Source organism: Carassius gibelio, chromosome A1 (genome assembly GCF_023724105.1).
Source record: "Carassius gibelio isolate Cgi1373 ecotype wild population from Czech Republic chromosome A1, carGib1.2-hapl.c, whole genome shotgun sequence".
NCBI classification, from domain to species: Eukaryota; Metazoa; Chordata; class Actinopteri; order Cypriniformes; family Cyprinidae; genus Carassius; species Carassius gibelio.
The window spans coordinates 21,249,006-21,276,026 of NC_068371.1; the positions used below are offsets into that span (position 1 = coordinate 21,249,006).

Sequence of the window (27,021 nt, forward strand, 5' to 3'; positions counted from 1 at the left end):
AAAATGAGACACAGGATGATGTTTTATTATATCCTAATAAATCTTATCCCTACTATGTATAAATAAGAAATTTCTGGGGAAAAATAATAATTCATTGGTAGTAAATATGCAAATGGTATTATTTAAGTATTGGTTGTATTTAAAAAAGGTGCTGCATGAGATATTCAAACAGCTCAAATTTAGAAAGCGCATAATTTTCACGATTTATGTATAATGCTTTCGTTGTCTTTCGCAGTGGAGTCCTCTGCTATCCCATCATGCTTTTCGTGATGGATGACGTGTCTGAGCGGAATCAGATGCTGCTACGCAGGCAGCAGCTTCGCTAGCGCGTAGATATCACCAATGTCTGAATTCTGACTCGCGCATCTACATTTCACGCATGTAAATACTATAACCGAATCCTGAACTAGTCGGTCGAGGCAGAATGGCCGTTTTCCACGGTGTCCGTGTTGTATTTGTGTTGTTGTTTGTGAGCGGGTCGCTACGGGGCGCGTTAAGTTTCTACCTGCCTGGTTTGGCCCCTGTGAGCTTCTGCGAGAAAGAAGAGGGCGAAAAAAACAACGACGTTCCAGACTGCAAGGTAAATATTCATATTAATACGCGTAATAAGTGATTTTCATTCAACTGTATAAGATGTGCAGTGTTTCTCTGTAGTGGGGTGTCTGCTGTGTGATGCTAGCACGAAATGCTATTGCTGGGTGTCAGTTGTGGAGACGCTGTTGCACTGATAAAGATAACATTTGCAAATTCCGTTGCTTTCAAAAACTTTGTAACGTTTTCATCATAATACTGTCTTTCATAGTCGATCTGTCTGTGAAGCTGGTGGAAGTGAAGTGATCATGTCTCTCTCTCAAGCTGGACTTTGACTGTAAAGAGAGTTCTCCTAAAATACTGTATTCAGTTACTCAGCCGATGTTGTTCCTTAACTGTGCCTTTATTACATAAATCATTAAAGGAGACATTCGGAATAATCATCAAATAAGTTTGTTTTGATAAGTACCTTCATATGCATGTTTATGAAGATAAGTGTTTCACGAATGAATTGAATAAATCCCATTAACTAGTTATACATTTTGTCAAGAAGTCACTTTCTTTATAATACTTTTTTCAATTATGTAATGTAATCATGTGGTGTTTAATATGATCTATGTGTCTCTCTACGTGAGGTTGTTGATGACACGCACACAAACAGCTCTTTATGTCCATATCCTCATGTGGGGGTCGGTCATTAAAATACTCCGTTAACAAGGGGGTTGTCAAATATACCTTGTTATGTTTTTATAATAATAACAATAATTGTAGTAGCTATGACATTTTTGTTGGGGACTGTGGTTCACATGTTGTTGTTTTTCTAAAAGTCTTTTATTCTAATAATTTATAAACATGTGTTGTGTAAAGATGCCCTCACATGAGTAATTGCATGTCAGAAAAGTTTATTTGGAAGTATTTCAACATTGCTGTAACCTTTGCTTTTCTTTTTGTCAGTCAACCATCGAGCTGTTTGTGAACAGGCTGGATTCTGTGGAATCTGTTTTGCCCTATGAATACACCGCGTGAGTATGAATTATACTGTGTGTAATAGTAGCCTATTTAATCATTCGAATCTGTTTTTAGTTCTTTATCTTAGTTTTAATAATTTATTTAAAACATTTGTATTTTATTGCAGTTTTAGTAATTTGAGTGCTTCGATTAAACTTTTCTTAATTTATTACCCAAAGCAATGTTTTCATTTTCTTTTATTTTTTAATTGTGAGCTTTTCATCTAGTATAAATATATATTTAACCCTCTGGTTGTGTTCGGGTAACTTTGACCTGAATATGATTTTCTTTTTCCCAAAAATACTACCGTAGTTAATGTTCCCTTCTCGAGAACGGTCTCTCGACATGGCGTTAACGCCTTGGGGACTCCCTTCCTTCCTAACCTACCTGAAATCCTATTGCACAACACCAGTGAATTTGCAACTCTCACTGACCAATGCCAGTCAAGACAGCAAATATGGGCGGGGCCTCGCCACTATATATTGTGCCGTGTTGGCGGCATAACCTCAGAATCTTCCTCTTTCAATTATCCTACGAGACAGCTGTTGAGAAGACGCAAGAAGACAGATTTCCCTCTTGGCGTTCCAGCATGTCGAAAGTTTGCACGCTGTGGACACCTACGAGTTCTGCATCCGTTGCCTGGGTCTCGCCCATGCGGAGGCAGCACTCAACGGGTCAGGCTGCCCACACTGCGAAGAATTCTCAGTGCGGGTGCTTAGGGCCCGGAAGAATATTGCCCTCGGTGATTTCTCTCGGCAATGTCCCACCGCCGCCAGCGAGCTGCTGGTGGGACGACAGCCGCACGTGGGCGACCACGCAGAATGGCGCAATTCACCTCCCCCCGCTCTCCAATGTGCTTGGAGGAGGATCTTCAACCTGCCGCTGGAGCATTGGAGATTATTTCATTCGGTGCGGCGGGGGGCGACGATTTCGACGAGGCGCTGTCCCAAACGACGTCCGAGAAGGACTGGGCCCGCTCTCCGGAGGAGTGCTCTAAAGTGGAGGGACACGCTGCATTCCAGGATGAACTCGTCCGGATTCTCACTAAGGCCGGGAGTGGTCTAGGCTTAGAGTGGGAATCCCCCGACAAACCAGCTAAGAGCAAGCTGGATTCTTGGTTCCTTTACTCGGGCCGCCGAGCTACTGCTCCGAGGAAACGAGCCCCATTCCTCCCAGACCTGCATGACGAGGTCGCTAAGGCGTGGGCTGTGCCCCAATCGGCTCGCGCTCACGCTGGTGGGTCAGAAATTTTCACCAAAGTCGATGGAGCGAAAGCCCGTGGATATACGCACATTCCGCCCGTCGAGGAATCCATCGCTGCGCACCTCTGCCCCTCCTCTGCTTCTCTGAAGACAGGTGCTACATTGCCGTCAAGGCCCTGTCGTTTGACCGCACATGTAGCGGACAAAGCGTACGCGGCTTTGGGAGAAGCAATTTCTGCTCTGCACACAATGGCTGAAATCCCTGGACGAGGGCGGGGCGGATCCGGAGGCCTTTAAAGATCTACGCGCAGCAACGGATTTCGCGCTCAAAGCCACAAAGAAGACGGCCCAGGCGATCGGACGGAGCATGGGCTACATGGTTGTGCTCCACCAGCACCTGTGGCTTACTCTCACTGAGCTGAAAGATGCGGACAGGAGGGCGCTGCTCAACGCTCCTGTATCTCCATCTGGCCTATTTGGAGATGCAGTCGAGGCTATCGCGGAGCGTTTCTCAGAGGCACAGAAACGCTCTAGGGCGATGAGTCACTTCCTGCCGCGCTGGGCTGCAGCACAGCCTTCTGCGCGCAGTAGATCCTCATCTGCTTCCAACCGGCCGTCGAAGCGACCCCCCGCTGCTTCCACTGCATCAGCACCAGATCCTGAGCCGTCTGTTCACGCCGAAACCCCTTGGCAGAGGACACCGAAAGAAAGGCGTCACTGCTTCAAGAAAGGCGGGAACCGTCCCAGGGGAGCTCCTCCGTCGGATCAAAAACCTTGTTCCTGACAAGTGGGCGCGGAGGAGGAGAGCGCTGAGCGGCGGGCCCGCTGCGAAGCATCTGAGATATTCTTATGAAGTCCCCTTGGCGGTTGCAGGTGACTACGAAAATGTCTGTGTTTGTTCAAAATGCAATAAAGTCTGACTGAAAGACGCATATTTTCATATCCAGATCGTCCCTCGTCACAGGCGCTTTCTGAGATTTCCGTTCGAATGCATAGCATATCAGTTCATGGTGATGCCGTTTGGGCTAGGGCTTGCACCTCGTATGTTTACGAAATGTGTGGATGCAGCACTTTCCCCTCTGAGAACGAGCGGAACGCGTATACTGAACTATTTGGACGATTGGCTGATCTTGGCACATTCAGAGGATGTGCTCAACAGCTACATACACGCTCTGTTACGTCACCTGGAGAGTTTGGGTCTCTGTGTGAATGTACAAAAAAAGCGTTACTCCCCACCCAAACAATCATGTATCTAGGGGTGCAGTTGGACTCGATAACAATGAGGGTGCGTCTGAGCCAGGAGCGCATACAAGATTTAATGTCCACTCTGAACGCATTCAGACTGGGCCGTCCCGTAGCACTGAAGGAATATCAGAGGCTCTTGGGGCGGATGGCAGCGGCCGCGACGGTCTGTCACCTCGGTCTACTCTATATGCGCCCACTCCAGTTATGGCTGAAAACACTAGTACTGAGAAGGGCGTGGAAATTGGGCCATGCCCGCATTGTGGTCACTCGCAGGTGCTTAAGCGCGCTGAAACCATGGCAGAACCCCGACTTGTACCAGCGCGGCGTCCAGATGGGTCTGGTCACGCGGCGGAAAGTGGTCACGTCAGACGCGTCAATGACGGGCTGGGGAGCTCACTGCGATGGCTTACCGGCTTCGGGCCACTGGACTGAGTCGGGGAGAACATAGCACATAAATCGCCTCGAGCTGAGAGCGGTTTCTTTAGCCCTTCAGAGTTTTATGATGCAGGGGGCACCACATGTTGATTCGCACAGACAACATGACGGTGGTATTGTACATAAACCGCCAGGGCGTAGTAAACTCGAAAGCCCTGTACAGTCAGGCAGCACGCCTTTTGCTGTGGGCCGATCATCATCTGCTCTCCATTTGAGCAGCGCAAGTTCCGGGATGCCTGAACAGTGGCGCGGATATGCTGTCAAGGAATGGGATTCCTCACGGAGAATGGAGACTGAACCCTGGTACAGTGAGGCTGATCTGGGAACAGTTTGGGAAAGCAGAGGTGGACCTGTTCGCGACAGAGGAGAACACGCATTGCCCTCTGTTCTTCTCGCTGTCGCGCTCTCCCCTGGGCCCTGCTCTCACAACGCCGTGGCCGAATGCCCATCTGTATGCATTCCCCCCACTAAAGATTTTGTCACAAGTGCTGCACAAAATCAGAGAGGAGAAAGCGTCAGTGTTATTAGTCGCTCCGTACTGGCCGAGCAGGCCTTGGTTTCCCGATCTTCTAGAAATACTAACAGCTCCCCCGTGGCCGATCCCGCTGAGAAGAGATCTCCTGTCTCAGGCAGACGGCTCGATATGGCACCCCAACCCAGAATGGTGGAAACTTCATGTGTGGATGGTGTGCGGGAACCGGTAAACCCGGGTTTGTTGTCTCACCGCGTTATGTACACTATTGCGGAGGCGCGAGCCCCTTCTACGAGACGCCTGTACGCTTGTAAATGGGCAGTCTTTGAGAGGTGGTGCGAATCGAATGGTCGAGACCCGGAAAGCTGCCCCGTGTCTGACATTCTGGATTTTCTGCAACAACGAATGGACTAGGGATGTGCAACAGTGATCGAGTACTCGAGTACTCGACCGCAACAGCGATGATCGATCATGTAAACGATGATCGAAATTATTATTTTTATTTTTTTTGATTGGTTATGGCACAACGTTGGGCGGCGCACTGATCTCTGATTGGTTAGCTTCCCACTGGATGCCTCAAAAGACGTAAGAAGACATAATAATGGCCTCAAAGTCACGTAGTGATGGCTGGCTTCCCTTTGAGAAGAACAATGAAAAAACAGTTCAGGGTAAGCTTTCACACAAATCTACAACAAATACAATGTGCTATCATCTAAAATTTGTACATAAAATATCTGGCGATAACAGAGCGGCAACTCAGACGAGCATTGAATCACTTGCCGTAAGACCTAAATGCAATGCGGGCAGAACCGAGAAGACGACAAAGCTATTCGCTGAAATGGTGGTGAAAGATGTGCTGCCCATTAGTTTCAGGGACAGAGAAGGTTTACTTGTCCAGTGGTGCCTGGCTGTTCCTGCAACATCTGTTCCAGCGGAGTTAATTTATTCCACTAAATGTGAACAGGCTGTGCACTCGGCTCTCATCTGAGCACTTAGACCACCTTATCTTTTTGAATAGACATTTGAATGTTTCACCGGTCATGGTAAATATAATGTCCATTTTTTTAAACAATATAATTATTTTAGTTTTGAGTTTTAGACATAGTTAAAATATCTAGGCTATTTGGTCTCTGTTTTATACCTTATAATAGCCTTGTTTGGTTAAACTTGGTGAACTTTTTTCTTATCTTTTAAAAACTACGTTTCACCGCTCGATCAAAATATGCTGCTAAAGTTATACTGGAAGACAATAAAAAAAATGCGGTTGAATAAAGTAGCAAAAAAAGAAAAACTATCTTTGTGTGTTAATTTTTAAATCACAGACAAATAATGAAATGGTCTTTATAAAATAAAAATGCACTGGATATATTTGTAGCCTAATTACATTATATTTGTAGAGATGACAAATCAAAATTATTTGTTTGTCATAGTTTTTATCTTAAATATATTTTAAATCTCATTCAATTATTTAGCAATAATCAGTGATTTCCATACTGTTAAATAATATTTAAATATTTTGGTTGATCAGAAAGTGCAAATTGAATACAAAATATTAATTAAACATTAAAATACATAAAAAAAATAACGATAGTGACACTAATTTAGATTTATTGTACGTTTGTGTTTGTAAAGCACAATCCGATCGAGTTACACTTTCGGTCAAGTTCACATCTGCATCGGCAAATTTTATTCAGATAAAAGTTGCAAGAGCTAGTCTACGTCTGATTAATTAACATGAACAATTATGCTGAAATCGCTGCATATCATAGATTCGTTTCATGCTCATATAAGCAATGCCCGATAATGATATTGCTCTTAAATGTTTTATTTTTCTATTATTATTGATATTTTATTACTGATGTTATAATAATGCAGCCGAGCTTTTTTTCCGTCATATTTGTGGGCATAATTCAATTCATATGGCTTCGAAAACGCGCAGGTTTATGGAAATTAAAACTTAACTTAAAAATAAAACTTAATTACAACTATTACACTTAATAATGTAGATGAAAATATAGCACTTATCTGCCATACATTTATAATGAGAACTTTATAGGAATCTATAGTAAAATCTGTCCTTGCCCATCTTTCAGGGCGCTGTCATGAAAACGCATCAGCGGGAGCTCGCACGCACTCTCTCTCTCTGTCTAATGCATAACTTAACATCCTATTTTGCTGATACAAGTTGCAATGTTACGTCTGATATGTATCTCAGTTATCTGATTTATCAAAGGATGTGTCATAGAATTAGCTTCCGTTTATTGGTATACCCTTCACCTCAGGCAGATATTTCTTGCTCCTTTTTTATCATTATCATTATCTAACCTGTCCTAATCATGTGTTCATGTTTTCATAGACAGATTTTCATGTCAGATTTTTTTTTCATTTTCATAACAATCTTCAGATTTTTTCATTATATACATTATGACCATGCCCCAAATAATCCCCACCCCCGATTAATCGATTAACCGTTTTTGAAACCTATCGATGATCGAAATGAAAAATTTCCCAAAAGGCCCATCCAAGACTAAAACCCTCCCACCCCCCTACAATGCCATCCTGGGATCTGGCTCTGGTGCTGGGAGCGCTAGCCCTTCCGCCATTCAAACCACTTCAGTCTGTCGGCTTGAAGGAGCTCACGCTTAAATCCGCGCTGCTGCTCGCCCTTGCTTCATGCAATCGCGTGGGGGATTTGCAAGCGCTCTCTGTGAATGCGGACTGTATGCAGTTTGGACCAGGTGATTGTAACGTCACGCTCAAGCCAAAGTTTCGCTATGTGCCTAAATCGCTCTCAACACCATTTAGAGCGCAAGTGGTGGCTCTTTCTGCCTTCTCTCCAGAATCGGAGACTTCATTGGACGGCACCCCGGAGTCAGGTGTTCTGTCCGGTGAGGGCTTTACGACTCTGTCAACCGCGCGGCTGCGTTTCGGCAATCCGAGCAGCTGTTTGTATGCTTCGGAGGCAGCACCAGAGGACAGCCTGTCTCTAAACAACGGCTTTAATTGGTGACTTCCAGCCAATCATCAGAGGTTTTCTGCTCACCGTGTATATTACAATTAAAGGGATAGTTCATCCAGTTTACTCAACCTTATGTTGTTCCAAACCTGTATGCATTTCTTTATTTAGCAGAACACAAAATGTGGGTAAACATATGGTTTTATTACCATTGACTTCCACTGTATGCAAGAAGGAATCCTGTTGTGATATTTCTCAAAATATATTCATTTATGTTCCACAGAAGAAGTAATTCTTAAATTTTTTCTGAATTCCTCTGATGCATCAAAACAAAGATTTCTAGACATATGTAAGAATATTCTCACATAGAAGTTTTTAAGATGCTACTCAAGCATCATTGCTGCAAACTGCACCTGTCTTATGTTTTTTTTTTCAGTGATACAAAAAAACCTCTGTGGTCCATGTATGTTTGGGTTAAATTAAAGTAACAACTAAATTTATTTGAAAACCTTTGCGTTCTTTTAATGGCCACACACACGCACAGTTTAAAAATCTGTTATGTCACCTGATAAATTATTATTACCTTTTTGCTGAGCTTTTTGATTATGTCTGATTAATACTTGATTATTTGTATTCTTTCAGGTTTGATTTTTGTGCTGATGAGTCCGAGAAGCGTCCATCTGAGAACTTGGGTCAGGTGCTGTTTGGAGAAAGAATTGAGCTGTCCCCGTATAAGGTATATTACACGAGGTCCTTGTATGTCAGAGCTTGGCACTAGCAATGTCAAGGCCATGGGTTCAATCCCTTGGGAATCCATGGACTGATATAATGTATATCTGAAGAAGAGTAATCAGCGAAAGTGAATGATAGGGACCATCAAACAAACAAACCTCAGTAGTTACTACAGAGACCCTGTTTCCACAAAATCCAACCACAGAGAATTTATAAAGCTAACATCCATGATATAAAACTTTAATCATAGACACCAATGCTAAAATGTCAAAAAAGAAAGGTGTCATGATCAAAAAACCTGGACAGTTGAAGCACCAAGACGAACCTCAACCTCTGCCCAGGCCACGCAAATCACTTGAATATGATCAAACTACACTGGGCAGTTTTGGAGAGAAGAGTGAGATACAAATTGCCTCATCAAACAGCTCTGAAATAACTGGCAGATGTTCGGATAGACAACATTCATCTGTACATTCAAAAGTTGTATAAATGTATTTTAAGAAGGTCTGGAGCTGTATTAAAGGCAAATGGTGCTAAAACAACTTAATAATGAATGTTTTTCTTCTAGTTTTCCTTCAAGAAGAATTTGGAGTGCCAGAGTGTCTGTCTTAAATCTTACAACACAGAAAAAGCTGAGGAAAAAGCCAAGCTGGACTTTCTCAAGAAGGGAATGCTCCTCAATTACCAACACCACTGGTGAGGCAGTCTCTCAGTCTCTCTCTTGGCTGTAACACAGCACTACAATCAAGCATAGCATCTCATCACTCACTTGACTCTCTCAGGATCGTCGATAATATGCCGGTGACCTGGTGTTACGATGTGGAGGACAATCAGAAGTTCTGTAATCCAGGGTTCCCCATTGGTTGCTATGTCACTGATACGGGACGGGCCAAAGATGCCTGCGTAGTCAGCGTGAGTGACATTTACCAGCCTTTTCAAGGTCATACGAGGGTTCGGTTTAATGCAACTTGTTCAAGCAGTGGTCATTTTCATGCAGGCCGACTTCAATGACAAAGACACCTTCTACATCTTCAACCATGTGGACATCACCATTTTCTACCACGTGGTGGAGAACGAGGCGGCTGGTGCCAGACTGGTTGCAGCTAAATTAGAGCCCAAAAGGTATTTGAGGCTCTTTAATCAATTCTAATCGATAAAAAGGGTGCCATTTAGCTGATTAAGATTGAATTTAAAAAAGCAACAGTATATTTAAATATTTATTTGTCCAATTGAGCATATATTGGGTTTAATATGTTAATATTGATTGTTTCTTGTTTCTTTTTAAAGCTATAAATACACCGACATGGAGAAACCAGACTGCAAAGGACCTCCCATGAGTCTGAACAACAAGTTCAGTGGAGAAGTCAAGATTCCCTACACTTACTCCGTCAAGTTTGTGGTAAGTGATTAAGATACTTACATATCAGCCATAAAGGATTGGTTTATATTAAAATGAATATTCTGTCCTCATTTACTCACCCAAATGTCGTTTGAAACCCATTAGATTTTTGTTCATTTTTGGAACAGAAATTAAGATTTTTTATTAATCTCATAATTTCTGTGATTATTATTACCGTATTTTCCGGACTATAAGTCGCACTTTTTTCATAGTTTGGCTGGTCCTGCGACTTATAGTCAGGTGTGACTTATTTATCAAAATTAATTTGAGATGAACCAAGAGAAATGAACCAAGAGAAAACATTACCGTCTACTGCTCTATGCTTCGCAGTGCTTCTGTAGTCTACACTGAAGACATATAGCGCACTCTCGTGGCTGTAAACGGTAATGTTTTCTCTTGGTTCTAAATAAATGTGACTTATAGTCCAGTGCGACTTAGGTTTTTTTCCTTCATCATGACTTATTTTTGGACTGATGTGACTTAGGTGTGACTTATAGTCCGAAAAATACGGTATTATTATTTTTAATCTATTATCTTTTAAGTATAGACAGTCAACATTTTCAAGCTTTGAAAAGTACACTGTAAATGTAATCCATGAAAATCAAGCAGTTTAATACAAGTTTTTTGAACAGAGACGATCACTTTAGATTTTAATTTAGTTTTTTTGTTTTAATGTTCACATATAAACAACGAGTAGCGCATCATTATAGAGCACGTAAGCATTTTTGTTCTCATGCATCAAGTTTGAGCCTCCATTTAACATTAACATTTAATGTGCTCTGTGTACTGTATGTCTCTTATATGTTGAATGAAAAGCTAAATTAAATCTGTTCGTTTTAGAAAAAGATGTTGCTGCCAAGATTTGGATTAACTATTCAATTCATTTGGATTTTTTAAATATGTCTTAATAACATTTTAAAGCTTGAAAATGTTAATTTCTTAGACTTTCAATGTATGCACAGAAATGTTAAGAAAATATTAAAAGTGTTAAGTCACTTCCCCTTTACTTCTGTAGCACTTTATGCAATACAGATTGTGTCAATACAGCTTCACAGTGACTAACATGAAAATAGCAGAATCAGTTATGGAAACTGACACACGGCAGGTTACGTAATGTCTCGTTCCCTCCTCTCAGGGAACTAAGGTTACGTGAGAAACCGGAGACGTTCCCTTATCGAGTCGGTCTCTCGACATTACGTATGGGGAACAATAAAACCCCCGCTGTGTGGGAAATGCTGTCCGGCCTAGCTCGCATCGAGCCACAGAAGAGCATAAGCACTAGTTCTTACAGCGCATTAGCTCTAGGTTGGGTACCGGACCTGGTTGAAATGCCTCTTGACACAGAGCCAAATCAGCTCTTACACCATCGTAATCCAGTGCACCCAGATAAGCAACACTGGTGTGATATGGGGAAAATGCAGCAATATGTTGGTGCTTGGGAATACACTGCCGGCTTATAATGCGGGCATAATAAAGGGACCACATTAGATAGTGAATGAATAACTCAACCGCAGCTATTACTAAAATAAATGACGCTGTCTATATGACATGGCTAGTGCACGCGCCAGGCAAGGCGTGCCCATAGCCTAGTCCAATGACTGCTCAACTCCCTCCTCCTGCACTGACAGCACATGTAATGCAAACGAGGGAATGTCCAAATGATAGAATCTCACAAACGTGTTGCGAGACGACCAGCCCGCTGTGAAACAAATGTCCTGAATAGACATGCCTTTCGCCTAACCCCATGACGACGCCAAACTCCTTGTGGAGTGGGCGTGCACCCCGATTGGGCAGGCGGTTCCCTGGGAAGCATAAGCTAGTCACACAGCCTCCACTATCCAGTGTGATAGCCTCTGCTTCGACAGCGCACTGCCCTTCTTGGCACCCGCGTAGCAGACGAAAAGCTGCTCTGAAGTTCGAAACTGGCTAGTTCTGTTCACATATGCACGCAGGGCACGCACAGGGCACAAAGCGCACTTCTGAGACACTGAATTACTGTCCTCCTCGGGGCAAAATGCTTGAATTTTAACTATCTGAGCTCTGAACGGCGTTGAGAGTACTTTAGGCGAATAGCCGCGTTTGGGTAAAAGTCTGACCATACAAGCGTCCAGTCCAAACTGCATACACGTGCTGTACACTGACAGGGCATGCAAGTCTCCCGCTCGTTTCTCGCAAGCTAGCGCGAGCAGCAGCGCCGTCTTAAATGAAAGCACTTTAAGGTCGCTAAACTCGGCTGGTTCAAAAGGTGGGTCGGACAGCGCACTAAGCAATAACGACAGCTCCCAGACCGGCATCTGACGAAGGCGGGGTGGATTAAGCCACCTAGCTCCCCGAAGAAAGCTCGTTATCAGGGGGTGCCTCCCCGGCCACATAGACTTTCACTGTAGATGGGGTACTGCCAGCATCCAGACGTTCCTGTAGGAAGGTCAGAATAATAGAGATATTGCAACTCCTGGGGTCCTCATTTTTGACAACACACCAGTTAGCAAATACTTTCCACTTCAGAGTGTATAAATGCCTCGTCGAAGGGGCTCTAGCCTCTGCTATTGTCTGCAGCACTCGCTGATATGCTCCACGCTGATCTGCCACACATGCAGGTCCCAAAGCTCTGGGTTGGGATGCCATATGGTGCCCCTCGCCTGGGATAAGAGGTCCCTTCTCGGCAGGATCCGCCACGGGGGAAGCCGCGCCATGTTCACCAGTTCCGGGAACCATGGCTGGTTGGGCCATTTGGGTGCTACCAGGATCAACGCACATCTCTCCTCCCTGATCTTTTGCAGCACCAGCAGCTTTAACTTGACTGGGGGAAAACCATACTTCTGTCCCTTGGGCCAGCGGTTCGACAGCGCATCTCCCCCCAGGGGACAGAAGTACCCTGTCCGTCCATAACAGCAGCTGTCTCGCTAATCCCTGCAGGGATCGCGAACGCAAACCTCCCTGGCGATTGATGTATGCCCCCACCGCTGTGTTGAACCGCTTCCATCTCCAAGCAGTTTATATGCCAGCGCGTCTGGTCCCCTGTCCACGTACCGAATGCTGGTCTGCCATCGCATAGGGCTCCCCAGCCTGACAGTGAAGCATCCGTAGTGACCACTACACGTCTGACCACTCTGCCCATAGCAGCACCCTGCTCGAATATGGTCGTGCCGAACCACGGCGACAGAGTCTCGAGAAATGAACGCATTATGATAAGGCGTTCCGTTCCCGTTCTCCACGCCCGCGGCATCACTCGGCTCTGTAACCAGTGTTGAAGCGGTCTCATGTGTAACAAGCCCAGTCTGCAGATGGAGGCTGCGGCCGCCATCAGACCGAGCAACCTCTGAAATGTTCTTAAGGGGATAGCTCTGCCTTGAACGAAGAGGGCTAGTGTATTGTGAATCGACTGGATTCTCGGCTCTGAAAGCTTTGCGATCATAGTGCGCGAGTCCAGTATCATACCCAGGAATGTGATATGTTGGCACGGCTGCAGTGTGCTCTTCTGAATGTTCACAGACAGCCCCAAACCTGTCAGATGGGCGAGTCTGTGTTTGTGTTCCTCGAGAGCGCTTCTCGACCATGCGATGACTAACCAGTCGTCGAGATAGTTCAGTATGCGCTTTCCACTGAGCTTCAGGGGAGCGAGCGCTGTATTCATGCACATTGCATGCACGGGGAGCCAAAGCGAGCCCAAACGGCAACACTTTGAACTGGTACGCCACACCCTCGAATGTAAAACGCAGGAAGCACCTGTGATGTGGGGCTATCTGGATGTGGAAGTAAGCATCCTTTAGATCCACTGCAATGAAGTAATCGTCAGGCTGAATGTGCTCGAGGATCTGCTTCACAGTTATCATCTTGAACGTGCATTTCACGAGCGCTTTGTTCAGTAATCTCAGGTCTAAGATGGGGTGCATACCTCCGTCCTTTTTCGGAACTAGAAAATAACGGCTGTAGAACCCGGAATTTCTCTGTTCCTCGGGCACTATCTCTACTGCTTGTTTGGCCAGGAGAGAGGATATTTCTGATCGTAGCAGCGGGGCGCTCTGTTCTGATACTTCTGTCATAATCACACCACTGAAGCGGGGTGGTCTGCGAGCGAACTGGGGCGTATAGCCGCGTTTTATCGTGTTGATCACCCAATAAGATGCCACGGGGAGCGTCGCCCACACGCTCAGATGACTCAATACAGAGGGTATTAATGCATGCTGCAGCGGGGTTTGCGCACCAGCCGCATTGACCGCTATATGAATGGCAGGTTACTCGTTCGCAGCTTCTTGCATGGGAACATACATAGTCACATCCTCGGGTTTCCCCGAGCTTCCGCTTTGCGAAGCGTCTCTCGGAGGAGAGGCTTCGCTTATGTAGCGGGTAATAGTAGAGGGAGGAAGAAAGCTCTTTTGCTGAGGCATGTAATGCATGTTTATTAAAACAGAACACAGCGGTTTCATTATCACAACATTTACATCGTTGACGAACTCTGGGCAGGAACACGCCCTCTTCGCCGCGGGTCCGACGAACACGTCCCGCGCTCTCTTCCCCCTGGCACGAGCATCAGGAATGCTGCTCCTTCTTGCCCGCCGGGCGCCCTTGGCTGCTAGAGGCCGGTTTAAGACCAAAACGAGGCTTCCTGGGCTGCCTCTGGCGGAATAGTGGCTCTGTCTCACGACGCTCTGCCGCGCTCGGGAACGCGTGCCTGGTATTTCCCGCCTGGCCCTGTGCCGAAGAAGACCTGGACCTCGCTGCAGGGAGGGCTTGAGAGCGTTTCGGCAAAAGATGTTTCTCCGACAGAGATTCCACCGCGACACCGAAAAGACCGGTGGGGCTCACCGGTGCATCCAGGAACTGCCTCAGGACCACAAGGCTGCTCATATTGCGGCCGATTCCCTGCACTACCTTTTTAGGTAGATGCGTTTGGAAGACCTGCAGGATTGCCATCGTGTGGAGGGCAGATGCTGCATGTCCAGCCGATATGTACGCCTTGGCGGTGTATCCTAATTTCTCCCCCCCTTCCACCGTCATCAGCAGCTGGGTCCCCTGTGCATGGGCTCGGGCTGAGTAAGGGGAGCGCCATGACCGGGTGAGTTCCTCGTGGACCTCAGAGAAAAAGGGCGCGGGTCTCTGCGGGGCTTCAGCCTGGCGGCCCGGGCTGAGGAATGAACCGTCCATCCATCTCTTAGACGGCAGCTCCTTGGGGGCTGTCCACTCCAATTCCATATCTGCCACCGCCTCCGTGAGGATCGCCATAAGCTCGGCATCCAGCGAGGCGGCTTCAGACGGGACCTCGGACCATGCTCCCGGGTCTGAGGCATTAGTAGACATGGCTACGTTATCGTCATATCCAAACGAGACCATTTCCCGCGCTTCTGGTGGAGGGCGGCAACTGGCCTCAGAGTATGAGAGGGGATCTTCCACGTGAGGGTGGCGTGGGCGTTGGGCGTTGGGCTGACGCCAGTACCTCGACAGAATCCGTCGATGGAGCTGTCTGCAGTCTCCCGGTTCGCAGCTCGACGGCGGCGGACGGGGGAGAGGCAGGAGATACAGGGCCACCGTTACGGGTAACAGCAAGCCTTGCACGAAGGATCTTGATGGGAAGCTCCTCACAGGCACGACAACCCGGTCCTTCGAATGCCACCTCTGCGTGAGCCCGACCCAGGCACAGCACACACTGCTCGTGTGCGTCTAGGAAATCAATGGGCCCACCACACATGCGGCAAAGAGACATTTTAATAGTAAAATTCACCGGAACACGAGAGGGGATAATTCTCCACAATTTTCCGCTCTGTATGCATGAATCCACGGCGAAACCAGACTCAAGTGAAGAAAAAAGATTCTGAGGTTTTTGGCACCCGCCGTCACCTATATTGATGGCTGTCAGCCAATCAGGTGAGGGCGAGGGCGCCATTGGCTATTTGCAAGCAAAAGAGTTATTCAATCAGACTTCATAATTTCGAGGAAATGGATTTCCCTATACGTAATGTCGAGAGACCGACTCGATAAGGGAACTTTTTTATTCTTTACATCACTCTTCCTCTTAATTTCAAAGTGAGAAGTGTTGTTCATACTGGCATCATGCCACGTTTTCTTTAAAGCAGTGGTTTCCTGCAGGGTATCTGCCCATTATTGTCTAATAAATGTAATTTACTTTTGTGGAAAATACCGTATTACATGAACTCCATCCGAAGCAAAGCGAAAGCGTCATTGTTCATCCCATGCTAGATGCATGAAAAATTAAATTATCATTACATTTAAAATTAGCTTTTCAAATGCTTTGCAATCTATACTTCATAACTATGTACATATGTTAATTTGGGTTTATATTTATCTCTGTAAGAGATTGTAGCTCCCTAGTGTAAAGTGATTTATTATATCAATATTTCTGCAGAGTTATTGGTTTTTACGTATAACTGCTGGTTTGGTGTTTGCAGGAGGACAAACAGATTCGCTGGGCCTCTAGATGGGATTATATTCTTGAGTCTATGCCACACACCAACATTCAGTGGTTCAGGTGAAGGCACATATCACACACTACACGCATCCTATTGCCCTGTTCTAAAAGACACACTCAAAGTGGACATGTATTCTTATAAACTCCTCCTTGGTGTGTACTATAGATGCATCCTTTGGAAAGCTCACATTGGTGTGGGCTTCACAGCAAACTACCCACTAGTGTGACAGAATTATGACCCATGTGAATATATATATATATATATATATATATATATATATATATATATATATATATATATATATCTGTTTACCATAGCTTCTAACACTTTATGAGCTAGCGGTTCCATCTAGTGGCTGTCTGCAGAAAACCCTCAGCCAGGGTCCAAAAGCACTTAACCAGTGGCAAATGCAAGAGTAAAAGACTTGCATAATGCTCATGGTCTGGTGTGTTCAGTGTCTTGGAATCTGCATTTGAAAACGCAACATGACAAACATCTTCCCAAATTAGAGAAATAATGAGAAGCATTTAAAAATCTGTTGTCAACTAAAGAGAAGCTTTAAGACCTCCCAGTGGTTTCCTGCCAAAATAAAACCTTTATATTTGACCATTTGAAAGTAAAAATGTTACTTATTATTAGTCATTTTCCTGTTGTTCTGTAATATTATATTAATCATATTATTATTCCTATTAAATAATTTTCAATTTTTTTATTTAAATTATATTCTTACAGTACTAGTTGTGGAAAAAGTAAATATTATTGCAGTAGTAATGTATTTATTTGTTTTAATTTTTACAAATACATATAAAGATAAATATATTTTGAGTAGTAGTTGTTATTGTTAAATACTATAGTATTACATTCATTTGTATAATATAAATAAAAAAATATATATATTTAAAATAATGATGTTGATTAATCATCTCCTCTCTAGTTTAGCTTTAATGTGGAGGACCTCTGGCATTACGTCACCAAAGCTAGATTGCAGGATTGAGTGTGTCATTTGGCCCAGGGTCCATATCCTAATAAACCTATGATGTAGTTGAGCAAATAAAACACACATGCTAAGATGTTCTGTTTTCTGCCTCCAGTATCATGAACTCTTTGGTCATCGTACTCTTCCTCTCGGGGATGGTTGCTATGATCATGCTCCGAACACTCCATAAAGACATCGCCAGATACAACCAGATGGACTCTGTGGTGAGTTCACCTCAGAAAGTGCATAATCCAGTTTGTTCTAAACATGTGACAAGCTTCATATTAAGGCCTTTAAAAACTGGTAAGACATAGTTTAATGTTTAGTTTCACATTAATTAAGTGGCGCGGCCCATCAGATGCTAGAGACTAGGCTAATTTTGTTCTCATTTATTGACATTTTTAGTTTAGTAATTTAACTTCCACTTGAAAAGCCTTATTTTAGTTTTTAGTTTGCAATGTCAGAATGAAATGTAATTTTTACCCTTTTTTGCCCATAATATAAAGGCTTACATGGTTACATTCAGTTTATTTGTTTTCATAGCCTTTAATATGTATTGTTTTGTTGGACAACATTGAACGGTTAGTCAAAAAGAAATATATATAGATATTTATAATACAGATTTAAATAGATTTATTTTGTATTCCAAATACAAAAATAAAAGTACAGAGACATGTACCGTATATTGCAAATTGGCCAAAAATGCAGAGAGATTTTTCTGTTTGTTTTTTTTTGTTGTTTTTTTTTACATTTTTTCCCATATCGCCCATCTCTAAAACATAATAGACAATGTTTATGTTTGCATGTGTGTGAATGTGTGGCACTCAATGTGTTTGGTTTATAACTTAACAATGTGTGTTAATGTATGTCACTTATGTTTGTGGTCTGGGTCGTCTGCTGCCAACAGTGAGGGTCACACTGATGTGGAGAGACAAGTGCGGACACACACACACACTTTAGCATTCAGAGATATATCTCTTTATATATCCTATATTTGGCCCCTCCCATCCAGGTTTTGGGGTCAAACAGGGTCAGGCGTGATGCATCTGTTGCTTTTACGTGCTCTCTCTTTTCTGTTTCACCATGGCCCCTCCTCGTCCTGACAGATCAGACTCATTAAGGACAGACTGAGAGTGGCACAGTGTATATCACTGGTCTGAGCAGCAGCCGGCGTCCTTCCTTTGATCTCTGTTAGCTGTAATTGGGCTGTAGACCCAAACCCACGCCTGAACGGGGTTATGTTAGCTCCTGCTATTGTTGAAGCCTGGCTTTTCCTCTCCATCTTTTCCAGGAGGATGCCCAGGAGGAATTTGGCTGGAAGCTTGTTCACGGAGATGTCTTCAGGCCTCCCAGGAAAGGCATGCTGCTGTCTGTGTTCCTGGGCTCTGGGACTCAGATCTTCATCATGACCTTTGTTACTCTCTGTAAGTGTATAGAGAGCTGAGCAATCGAGGAAAATTCAAGCCCTGATTGTTAGAAAAAGACCAATACCAGGTCAAAAAGTGGTTTTCTTAGTTTGCTTTAGAAATTTGTCTTTGCCATAAAAATTAAGATAAGTATACTACCATTGAAAAGGGGTCAGTAAAATTGCATTTATTTTTAAAGAACGTAGTGTTTTGACTGGTGTAATGAGTGCTGAAAATTCAGCTTTGAATTCCTTACACACAGAAATTCTCATAGAAAATTGTATTCTTTTAAATTGTAAAAATATTTCACAATATAATTTTTTTTACTGTATATTTGATCAAATTGTTCCTTGGTAAATAGAAGAGACCTTTCAACCACATAAAAAAATCTTATCAACCTCATACTTTTAATCTGTAGTAAAAAAATTGACAAACTGCAGGCATAAAAACTATTTAAAAATAGCAGTGTTAAAAACCTAACAATGTCTTGTGATCATTAAATTGTCGAGAAAGAAAACACTGAGAATAAAAAAATAAAATAATCAAGACATTTTTATCAAATGCGATTTGACCAATGTAGTCAGATTTTTTGACAAATTTATAATATATGATTAAAAATGTTGACATTACGTCAAAATTTAGAATTCTTGCAACCCTGAACTAGACATGTTTTCCCCCGTAGTTTTTGCCTGTTTGGGCTTCCTGTCACCTGCCAATCGTGGGGCTCTGATGACGTGTGCAGTGGTGTTGTGGGTGCTCCTGGGTACTCCAGCTGGTTATGTGGCTGCCCGCTACTACAAATGTAAGTCCGCAGCAAAGGATTGACCTTTGATCTCTGATCCTCCCTCCATTAGGCTGTCTGCTGTTCGTTAGATTGAATTAGTGTCAGAGGAGCCATTTACATGAACAGGCAGGCCGACCCACCCCTGCTGCTTTTTAGCTTTACTTGTGTTGTACAGCTCGTGCAGAATACAATGAGAGCTTACTCTTCTGCTTACTATGATATCAGATGTAGATCCATCTGCTGAGCTGTTTTAACATCATTCATATGACACATTTAGTTGCCCCCTTTGATCTTCTCTCAGTTTTTCCTCTCCTATTAGAAACTGAATCATGGACACACAGGAATTTACATTCAATCGTTACAACAGCCATTTCTGGTAACACTGTACAATAAGGTGTAAGGGAAACAGGTCAATTTAGCTCAAAGGGAATCTTTTTTTAAATCAAGATTTTAAAGGGAATTTGAACAGAATCACTGTTTCACGGCTGATCACTGAGACGCCCTGCGAATTCACTGAACGAGCCGTTTAACATCAAATCTGCGCTGGATATTAATATCCAAAGTATAGTAAAAACACTATCAATTAGTACAGTAACAAGATCGGCAGTTTAAGAAATTAACTTATAAGCACAAAACAAAAGATCCTTCTCTTTTCAATATGAATAAGGCTTTATTAGATAAATCTAAGACATATAAACTAATCTAACACATAAACGCACACACTCACACATTCACACAAATTGCAGGAAGATTGAAAGTCAGGGAAAGATGAGTTTAAGAGAATGGAAATGTGGAATCCCAAGTTTACAAAAATACGTTAAGTTGCATCGACATGAACAACCATCAATCACTTAATTAACCCTTGCATTGAATTCCTCAATGAGGTTAAAATTATATTAGATACACAGCACAAATGTCTGAGGGTACATTGCCTGTGTAAAGTTGTCGTTGAAAGGGGGTTTCCCGATGTCGCTGATTGGCTGGAAGTTCAGCTGTCGTTGAAGTGACGTCTTGGGAAGCCCTGGTTGGGCGTTGGCTGAAGACCCAGAGTTGTGTGGGCTGGTTGAAGTTGAATGGGCAGTCGAGGTCAGACTGCGTTACAAAACTTAACTCAGAACACGAAAGTCTCAAATGGAAAAGAAAAGACGTAAAGTTTGACGAGACTAGGTAGTGTTTCTTCTCATTGTGGCTAATGCCGCGTTCCCACCAAAATTACCCGGAACATTTGTACCAGGAACTTTTTTTCCCAGGAACTTTTTTCCCCCCAGACCTGTTGCTTTCTGCGTTTCCACCATGGTGTAAAGTACCGGGTAGATTAGGCAAATAGACTGGTGACGTAGGTCTGCGCGTTTCTCAATACAAAGTACCGCTGATAAAAAAAAAAAAAAAAGGTACGCTGATTTTGGACGTGCATCATCGGTAGTTAGTTCTGACTTCGTGCATTCGACTGGGGAGTGTGATGTCAGCGACGATGCGAATCCTGTAATTTTTCTCTCTGTATATTTACAATAAAACGAAATAGGATATAAAATACCACTGCCTCCTTTGGTTTTCATATTAGCGTAATAACAGCTGCAGAAATTTACTTAGTTCAGGGATATGTGTATATGCTGCCATTACAATGAAACGAAATATTATATAAATTTGCCTTTTTTATTTTCATTTAAACATATAGATAAATTGAAAACAGACCAAATATAACCTGTTAGGTTTACCCCGCAGCTGAATTATGTTATGTTTAACCACTAAAGAGACATCAGAGCCAGCGGCACATATCAGAAGGTCTAGCCGAGGTAAGGCTGCTCTCTGCGGATACATGAGGACTGAGCTCCCGCTGATCGTGTGGAGCTCACCGTCTACGAGATTGGCGAAACACATTTTTAAATAAGCGCTGTCTTTATAAATAAACCATAGATTTGAGTTTTAAACAACTACATTCTCGCCTGAAATACTTTTAAAATTACATTTCATGACACAATAACAGTAATATTTGAAAATGATCCGAATAAATGGTGTTTGAACTCAACCAATGCTGCGTGAACTCAACCAATCAGAATGTTTAGCGCCAAAGTCCCGCCCCCGAAAGTTCCGGAACTTTGAAAAAGTACCACCTCGCCAGCAGGGACTTTCTGAGGGGAATTTTTTTTACCCGGAACTTTATTTAGTTCCTGGTTCCTGCGGTGGAAACACACCAAGTACCAGGCCAAAGTCCCTAGTTCCTGGGTAAAGTTCCTGCGGTGGAAACGCGGCTTAAGTAGCAGCAGACATGCAGGCTGAAGCACGCTGGAACAGCGCTCAAAGAACAGTTATGACTAACAGCATGGCTAAAAGCTAAAGCTAGGAAGCAAAGCTACAAGCTAAAAGCAGGCATGACTAATAGCAGAAGCTAAGAAGCATAGCTAAAACTAAAAGCAAGATTTTATGGTGTCCTAAGTATTTAAATTGGCCTGTTGGCCACATCTCAAATGTTGTCTTGACCAATCAGATATTGTCTTGGCTCGGGGGCATCATAAATCATATGTTATCTTATCAAGCATGTGGTCCGAATTTTCCCTCTCTTGCAGCGTCTAATTTTGGACATGATTCCTATAACAAGAATATGATACATTTGACAAATAACTGATGGTCATGACTGTTTCGACTCTTTAATTTGTCTGGTTCGAGTCAGATCAGCTACAAAAGTGTCATTTGTTAACATTACTTAATGTATTAACTAACATGAATTAACAATGAACTACATTTGTTACAGTATTTTTTCATCTTTGTTAATGTTAAAGATTTACTTATACATTTTTTTGTTCATGTTAGTTCACAGTGCATTAACTAATGTTAACAAATACAATTTTTGATTTTAATAATGTAATAGTAACTTTTGAAATTAACATTAGCTAAGATTGATAAATGCTGTAGGTAGAGTTTTGTCCATGTTAACTAATTCAGGTAACTGTTAATTCATGAATTTTATTGTAAAGTGTTACCCAATTCTTTTTTTTTTTTGTCCGTCAACCACACAAACTTGATGCATAGGAGTAGTAAGTTCTAGGAAGTATCCCAGTAACTCAGGACTTCTGTGTTTCTCATTGCTTGGCTCATGTGAAATGTGAAAATGAGTTTCCTTAGCTTTAGGAGCCACTGGAAAGTAGTGGTGGAAATTGATTCATTCAAGATATTTGTTCATGTTCAGTTCGTTTTTTTAAATGTTTGCATCTAGATAACGAAAGAAATGAAATATAATTATTTTTGAAATGAAAAGAATGTAAATGAATTTAATTCTATCAACTGCTTTAAAGTCAGAAATAAAGAACAAGAAAATATATGTCTGTAGAGGCTGAAGTACTGATGCATTACAACTGTATTACTTTAACTGCAGTTTCTCTTTGTAATTTAATATTCGTTTTGTGATCCTTGTTGAAATGTGAGGTGAACTGGTCTATCTCTCATTCCAGCCTTCGGTGGGGAGAAGTGGAAGACCAATGTTCTGCTGACAGCATTTCTTTGTCCAGGGTTGGTAAATGGAGCAATACATCATTTCTTTGAATTGAAATTTCATTTCATTAAGCAGTTAAATGTTACAGTTAGTGGAAGATTTGGGCCATTTTGCCCTTGCCCAAGTCTTGTGATTGATCGTTGATTTGTAGCTTAAATATGACTTGTTGTGAATAATAACTATAAAAATAATAAATGAATAATGCATGTTTTTTTTCAGGGTGGTGTTTGCAGATTTTTTCGTAATGAATCTGATTTTGTGGGGTGAGGGTTCATCAGCTGCCATGCCCTTTGGTACTCTGGTGGCCATCCTGGCTCTGTGGTTCTGTGTCTCAGTGCCCCTCACCTTTATTGGAGCATACTTTGGTTTTAAGAAGACCGTAAGCTTTCTTTACTTTCAAATTGTTTCCCAAGAGCCTTTTTTAAAACTTCATTGTGTTTGGTGTCAAATAATCCAATTATACCTGTTTCTCTTTCTTATAGTTTAATATGTTTGTAAATTTGGTTCTATTTCAGGGCATTGAACATCCTGTGCGGACCAATCAGATCCCCAGACAGATTCCAGAGCAGTCCTTCTACACCAAACCTCTTCCTGGCATTGTCATGGGTGGAATCCTGCCATTCGGCTGCATCTTCATCCAGCTGTTCTTCATCCTCAACAGCATTTGGTTAGTGCTGATGATTAACGGTTGCCATGATTCCCATTGACCTATCAGTAAGCCCCTCCCCTCAAATTCAGATGAGCCAATAGAAGTTGAGTATCAGTTGCATGGGAAGCGGAACTCTGACATCAGTAGGTTTCAGCGTCATAGAGAAACACTGGAAGATCTGAAGCTTTCATCGGTTTAATGGAGTTTATGCTACGAAAATGGGAAAACTATGTGCCTGTGGTACTTGTAACACTAATTCCAGGTATCCTGAGAGGATGGGCAATGTAATTAATTTTATTCCATTTCCTAAATCCATCCAAAACGGAGCAAAATGTCCCTAAGCATTCAACCCTAATCACAATGAAGATGAAAATGTTCATTTTCTGGTTGGCATACTCATTTAAGTTGCACTTTTCTTCTGCTCAAGCAGAACGTTAATGTCATCTTCTGCTTCGGCAACGTGTCTCTGGCTATCATTGTGAGACAGTGAGGAACTCCGTTTGTTTGTCCGAGTGACCAACAGTATTTAAGGGGGCAGGGCTTACCGATAGGTCAATTCCAGTGTTTACAAAACACTGATTCCGTGAGTCCTGAAAAAGTCTTCAATTTAGTTGTATCAAAGGCCATAAAAAGTCTCGAGCCTTAATTATGATTTCAAGAGGTCTTAAATTAGGGGACAAGAATTGGGATATGGCTGAATGTGACGATTAAATTTCGAAGGCAATTAATTTATTAAATCATTATGAGTGCTGGTCGTTTCAAAGTCTGTGCTGCTTTATGTTCTGCTCTGTGGAGTGAATGAACAGCGCTCTCTTCCACCCTCAACACACATGGCTGAAGTGCCCTTGAGCAAGGAACTGAACCCCCAGTTGCTCCCCGGGCGCTGGATCTATAGCTGCCCACTGCTCCGGGTGTGTGTTCACTTCTCACTGATGTGTGTGTGCACTTGGATGGGTTAAATGCAGAGCACCAATTCAGAGTAACCATACTTGGCAAATGACATGACTTTAACTTTCAAGCGACCGTTCAAAAATTCAAAAATCTTTTATTATTGAAAAACAATGTTAATCAAAAAAATTTCTTAAGCTACATTTAATTTTGCAGGTCTTTAAAAATGTCTTAAACTCTTAAATTTGAGCTTTAAAATCCTGTGGAAACCCTGCAAAAGCAAATTCCAAAGTTCAGGTTTAGGGTTCAGATCAAAATAAAATCCAATCTCCTTTAAAACACTTCCAGTTTTATTGAAATATTGTGTAAACTGTCGATATTGCAGGTCTCATCAGATGTACTATATGTTCGGCTTCCTCTTCCTGGTCTTTATCATCCTGGTCATCACCTGTTCTGAGGCCACCATCCTGCTATGCTACTTCCACCTGTGTGCTGAGGTAAGAGTTCACACAGCATACACATGTGACGATATGCATATTTTGGACAATCGAGTCTTTTTATTTTTTATTAATTAGTTTGTGTATATGCTGTCTCAGGACTATCACTGGCAGTGGCGCTCCTTCCTCACCAGCGGATTCACAGCTGTTTATTTCCTGGTCTATGCCATCCATTACTTCTTCTCTAAACTGCAGATCAGTGGGCTCGCCAGCACCATTCTTTACTTCGGCTACACCATGATCATGGCACTCATCTTCTTCCTCTTCACAGGTTTGTGTGTGTGTAGAGTTAAAGTGACAGACAGCTCACACACGAGGCATTTTCAAAACAAACAAACAATTCATGCGACCAAATTGAGTGAAAATTTGTGAAAATCCTAATCACATGGATTCCTATTAGATTGACTGAAATATGGTTCAGTTTGTATCTTGATTTTGACTTTGTTAGAGTTGGAGTATTTGAATATATTAATAATAATGTATACATTTTAAATACATTTAAGTATTGGTGCACCAATCGTTATTTTTAATAACTGATTCAGATTATGTTTGATTGTGGGCCATTCTGATAATGGTTGCTGATTTTCTTTAATCCTTTTTAATTTTTTTCTTTAGTCAAGAGACAAGTTAGAGTAAGAGAGTAGATAAACAAGATGCTTATTTGCTGTTACAGGCCAAACTGGGCTTAAAAAAATATCTGTAGCCACTTCTGCACAAACAGTGCTTTGAGTTTTATTATATTCATTTATTTAATAAACTGACGGACATAATGGTCTGTAAAATTGTAACATTTTAGTAATCTATAGTGTATTTTTGCCTCTAGGTACAATTGGATTCTTTGCCTGCTTTTGGTTTGTCACCAAGATCTACAGCGTGGTCAAAGTGGATTAAATAAAAGCAATCTCTGATTGACTGAACTCTTCTCCGCCCAATGTGAGATCCCAGAGAGGGACCTGAGCGCTGGTTAACTTGGAGTTACCACAGCGACTCTGCTTTACATCAACAACTCTGAATCAACAAATTCCAGTTACTTTGCTGTGTGTGTGTGTGTGTGTGTGTGTGTGCATGCATTAGTAGTGCATATTCAACCATCTGAAAAAAATCAACACATCTGCTTCTTGAGTTGGAATGGAATACAGCAAATGTGCAGATTGGTCACTGCGACTCACAAAAGTAATTAAGATTTGGAGTTTTCCCTTGTAAATATTACTTACTTTTGTTTCTTTTGCTAACATTTAAATTAAAGGTTAATGCATACATTTCAAATAAACTATCTCCAGCTACTGAATCTTCACTGTGTCAGAAGTAGGATTTTGTAAATAGCATTTTTTCTTTAAATGCATCAAAAAAGAAACTAGAGATTAAAAATGGAAAGACTTCGTTGTAAGTTGCTTTAAGAGTGAGGCTGTGTGAAATTTCTCTCCATGTTGATACTGTAAAAATGCTTGTTTATTATTGTGTATAACCAGTGGGGGGGGGGGGGGTCTATTTAACTGTTAGGTTTTTTTTTTTCTTGTTTCCGTTCATGCCTCAACACATTGTGTGCCTCGTTATCACAGGAAAATCAAGAACCTTTTTTTCTTTTCTTTTTTTTTAGAACAGGTTTGTGAAAATATGAAGTTCCCCATACATACACAGGTGCACTGCAGCGAAATGATTTTCTTTGTATATATGCATAGCATTTAAATGTGTCCATAAACTAAAATCTTGGATAGCCACTCAGTTTTGATTTTGACTTCTCTGATTTTGAGGTAATGAGATTACAAGAAAACCATAAAAATATATTAGAAATTAAATCTCATTGTCTCCAAAAATGTTGTTTGTTTTAATGTACGATGTTGTTCCCTGCTGATAAATCCTCCTCTGTGTTTTGTAACGCAGAGAGGGTGACCACTTGTGCTCTAAAAGGTGTGGAGAGCACCTTTGGCA

The 27,021-nt window shown here is 42.3% G+C and overlaps 1 protein-coding gene across 3 annotated transcripts in view; it reads left to right on the forward strand.

Annotated features, from left to right (window-relative positions):
* The first annotated feature begins 254 nt into the window (after window positions 1–254).
* The window catches only part of LOC128015549 (transmembrane 9 superfamily member 2), an 88,306-nt gene continuing 61,539 nt past the window's right edge, over window positions 255–27,021 (forward strand). Inside the window, exons 1-17 of one of the 3 annotated variants that reach the window (XR_008183948.1) lie at window positions 261–580; window positions 1,486–1,553; window positions 8,492–8,585; window positions 9,150–9,277; window positions 9,364–9,493; window positions 9,579–9,703; window positions 9,869–9,980; window positions 16,385–16,464; window positions 17,497–17,605; window positions 18,673–18,805; window positions 19,470–19,589; window positions 23,018–23,075; window positions 23,278–23,437; window positions 23,574–23,725; window positions 24,981–25,092; window positions 25,192–25,363; window positions 25,916–26,045. Coding sequence is in view for 2 of the 3 variants with exons in the window: in XM_052599478.1 (XP_052455438.1) it covers window positions 425–580; window positions 1,486–1,553; window positions 8,492–8,585; window positions 9,150–9,277; window positions 9,364–9,493; window positions 9,579–9,703; window positions 9,869–9,980; window positions 16,385–16,464; window positions 17,497–17,605; window positions 18,673–18,805; window positions 19,470–19,589; window positions 23,018–23,075; window positions 23,278–23,437; window positions 23,574–23,725; window positions 24,981–25,092; window positions 25,192–25,363; window positions 25,916–25,983 (1,977 nt within the window). In the remaining variant the exon portion in view is untranslated. Of the gene's footprint in view, window positions 581–1,485; window positions 1,554–8,491; window positions 8,586–9,149; window positions 9,278–9,363; window positions 9,494–9,578; window positions 9,704–9,868; window positions 9,981–16,384; window positions 16,465–17,496; window positions 17,606–18,672; window positions 18,806–19,469; window positions 19,590–23,017; window positions 23,076–23,277; window positions 23,438–23,573; window positions 23,726–24,980; window positions 25,093–25,191; window positions 25,364–25,915; window positions 26,907–27,021 lie in introns of those variants that run through there. The other 2 variants (XM_052599478.1, XM_052599451.1) reach the window with 2 other exon arrangements.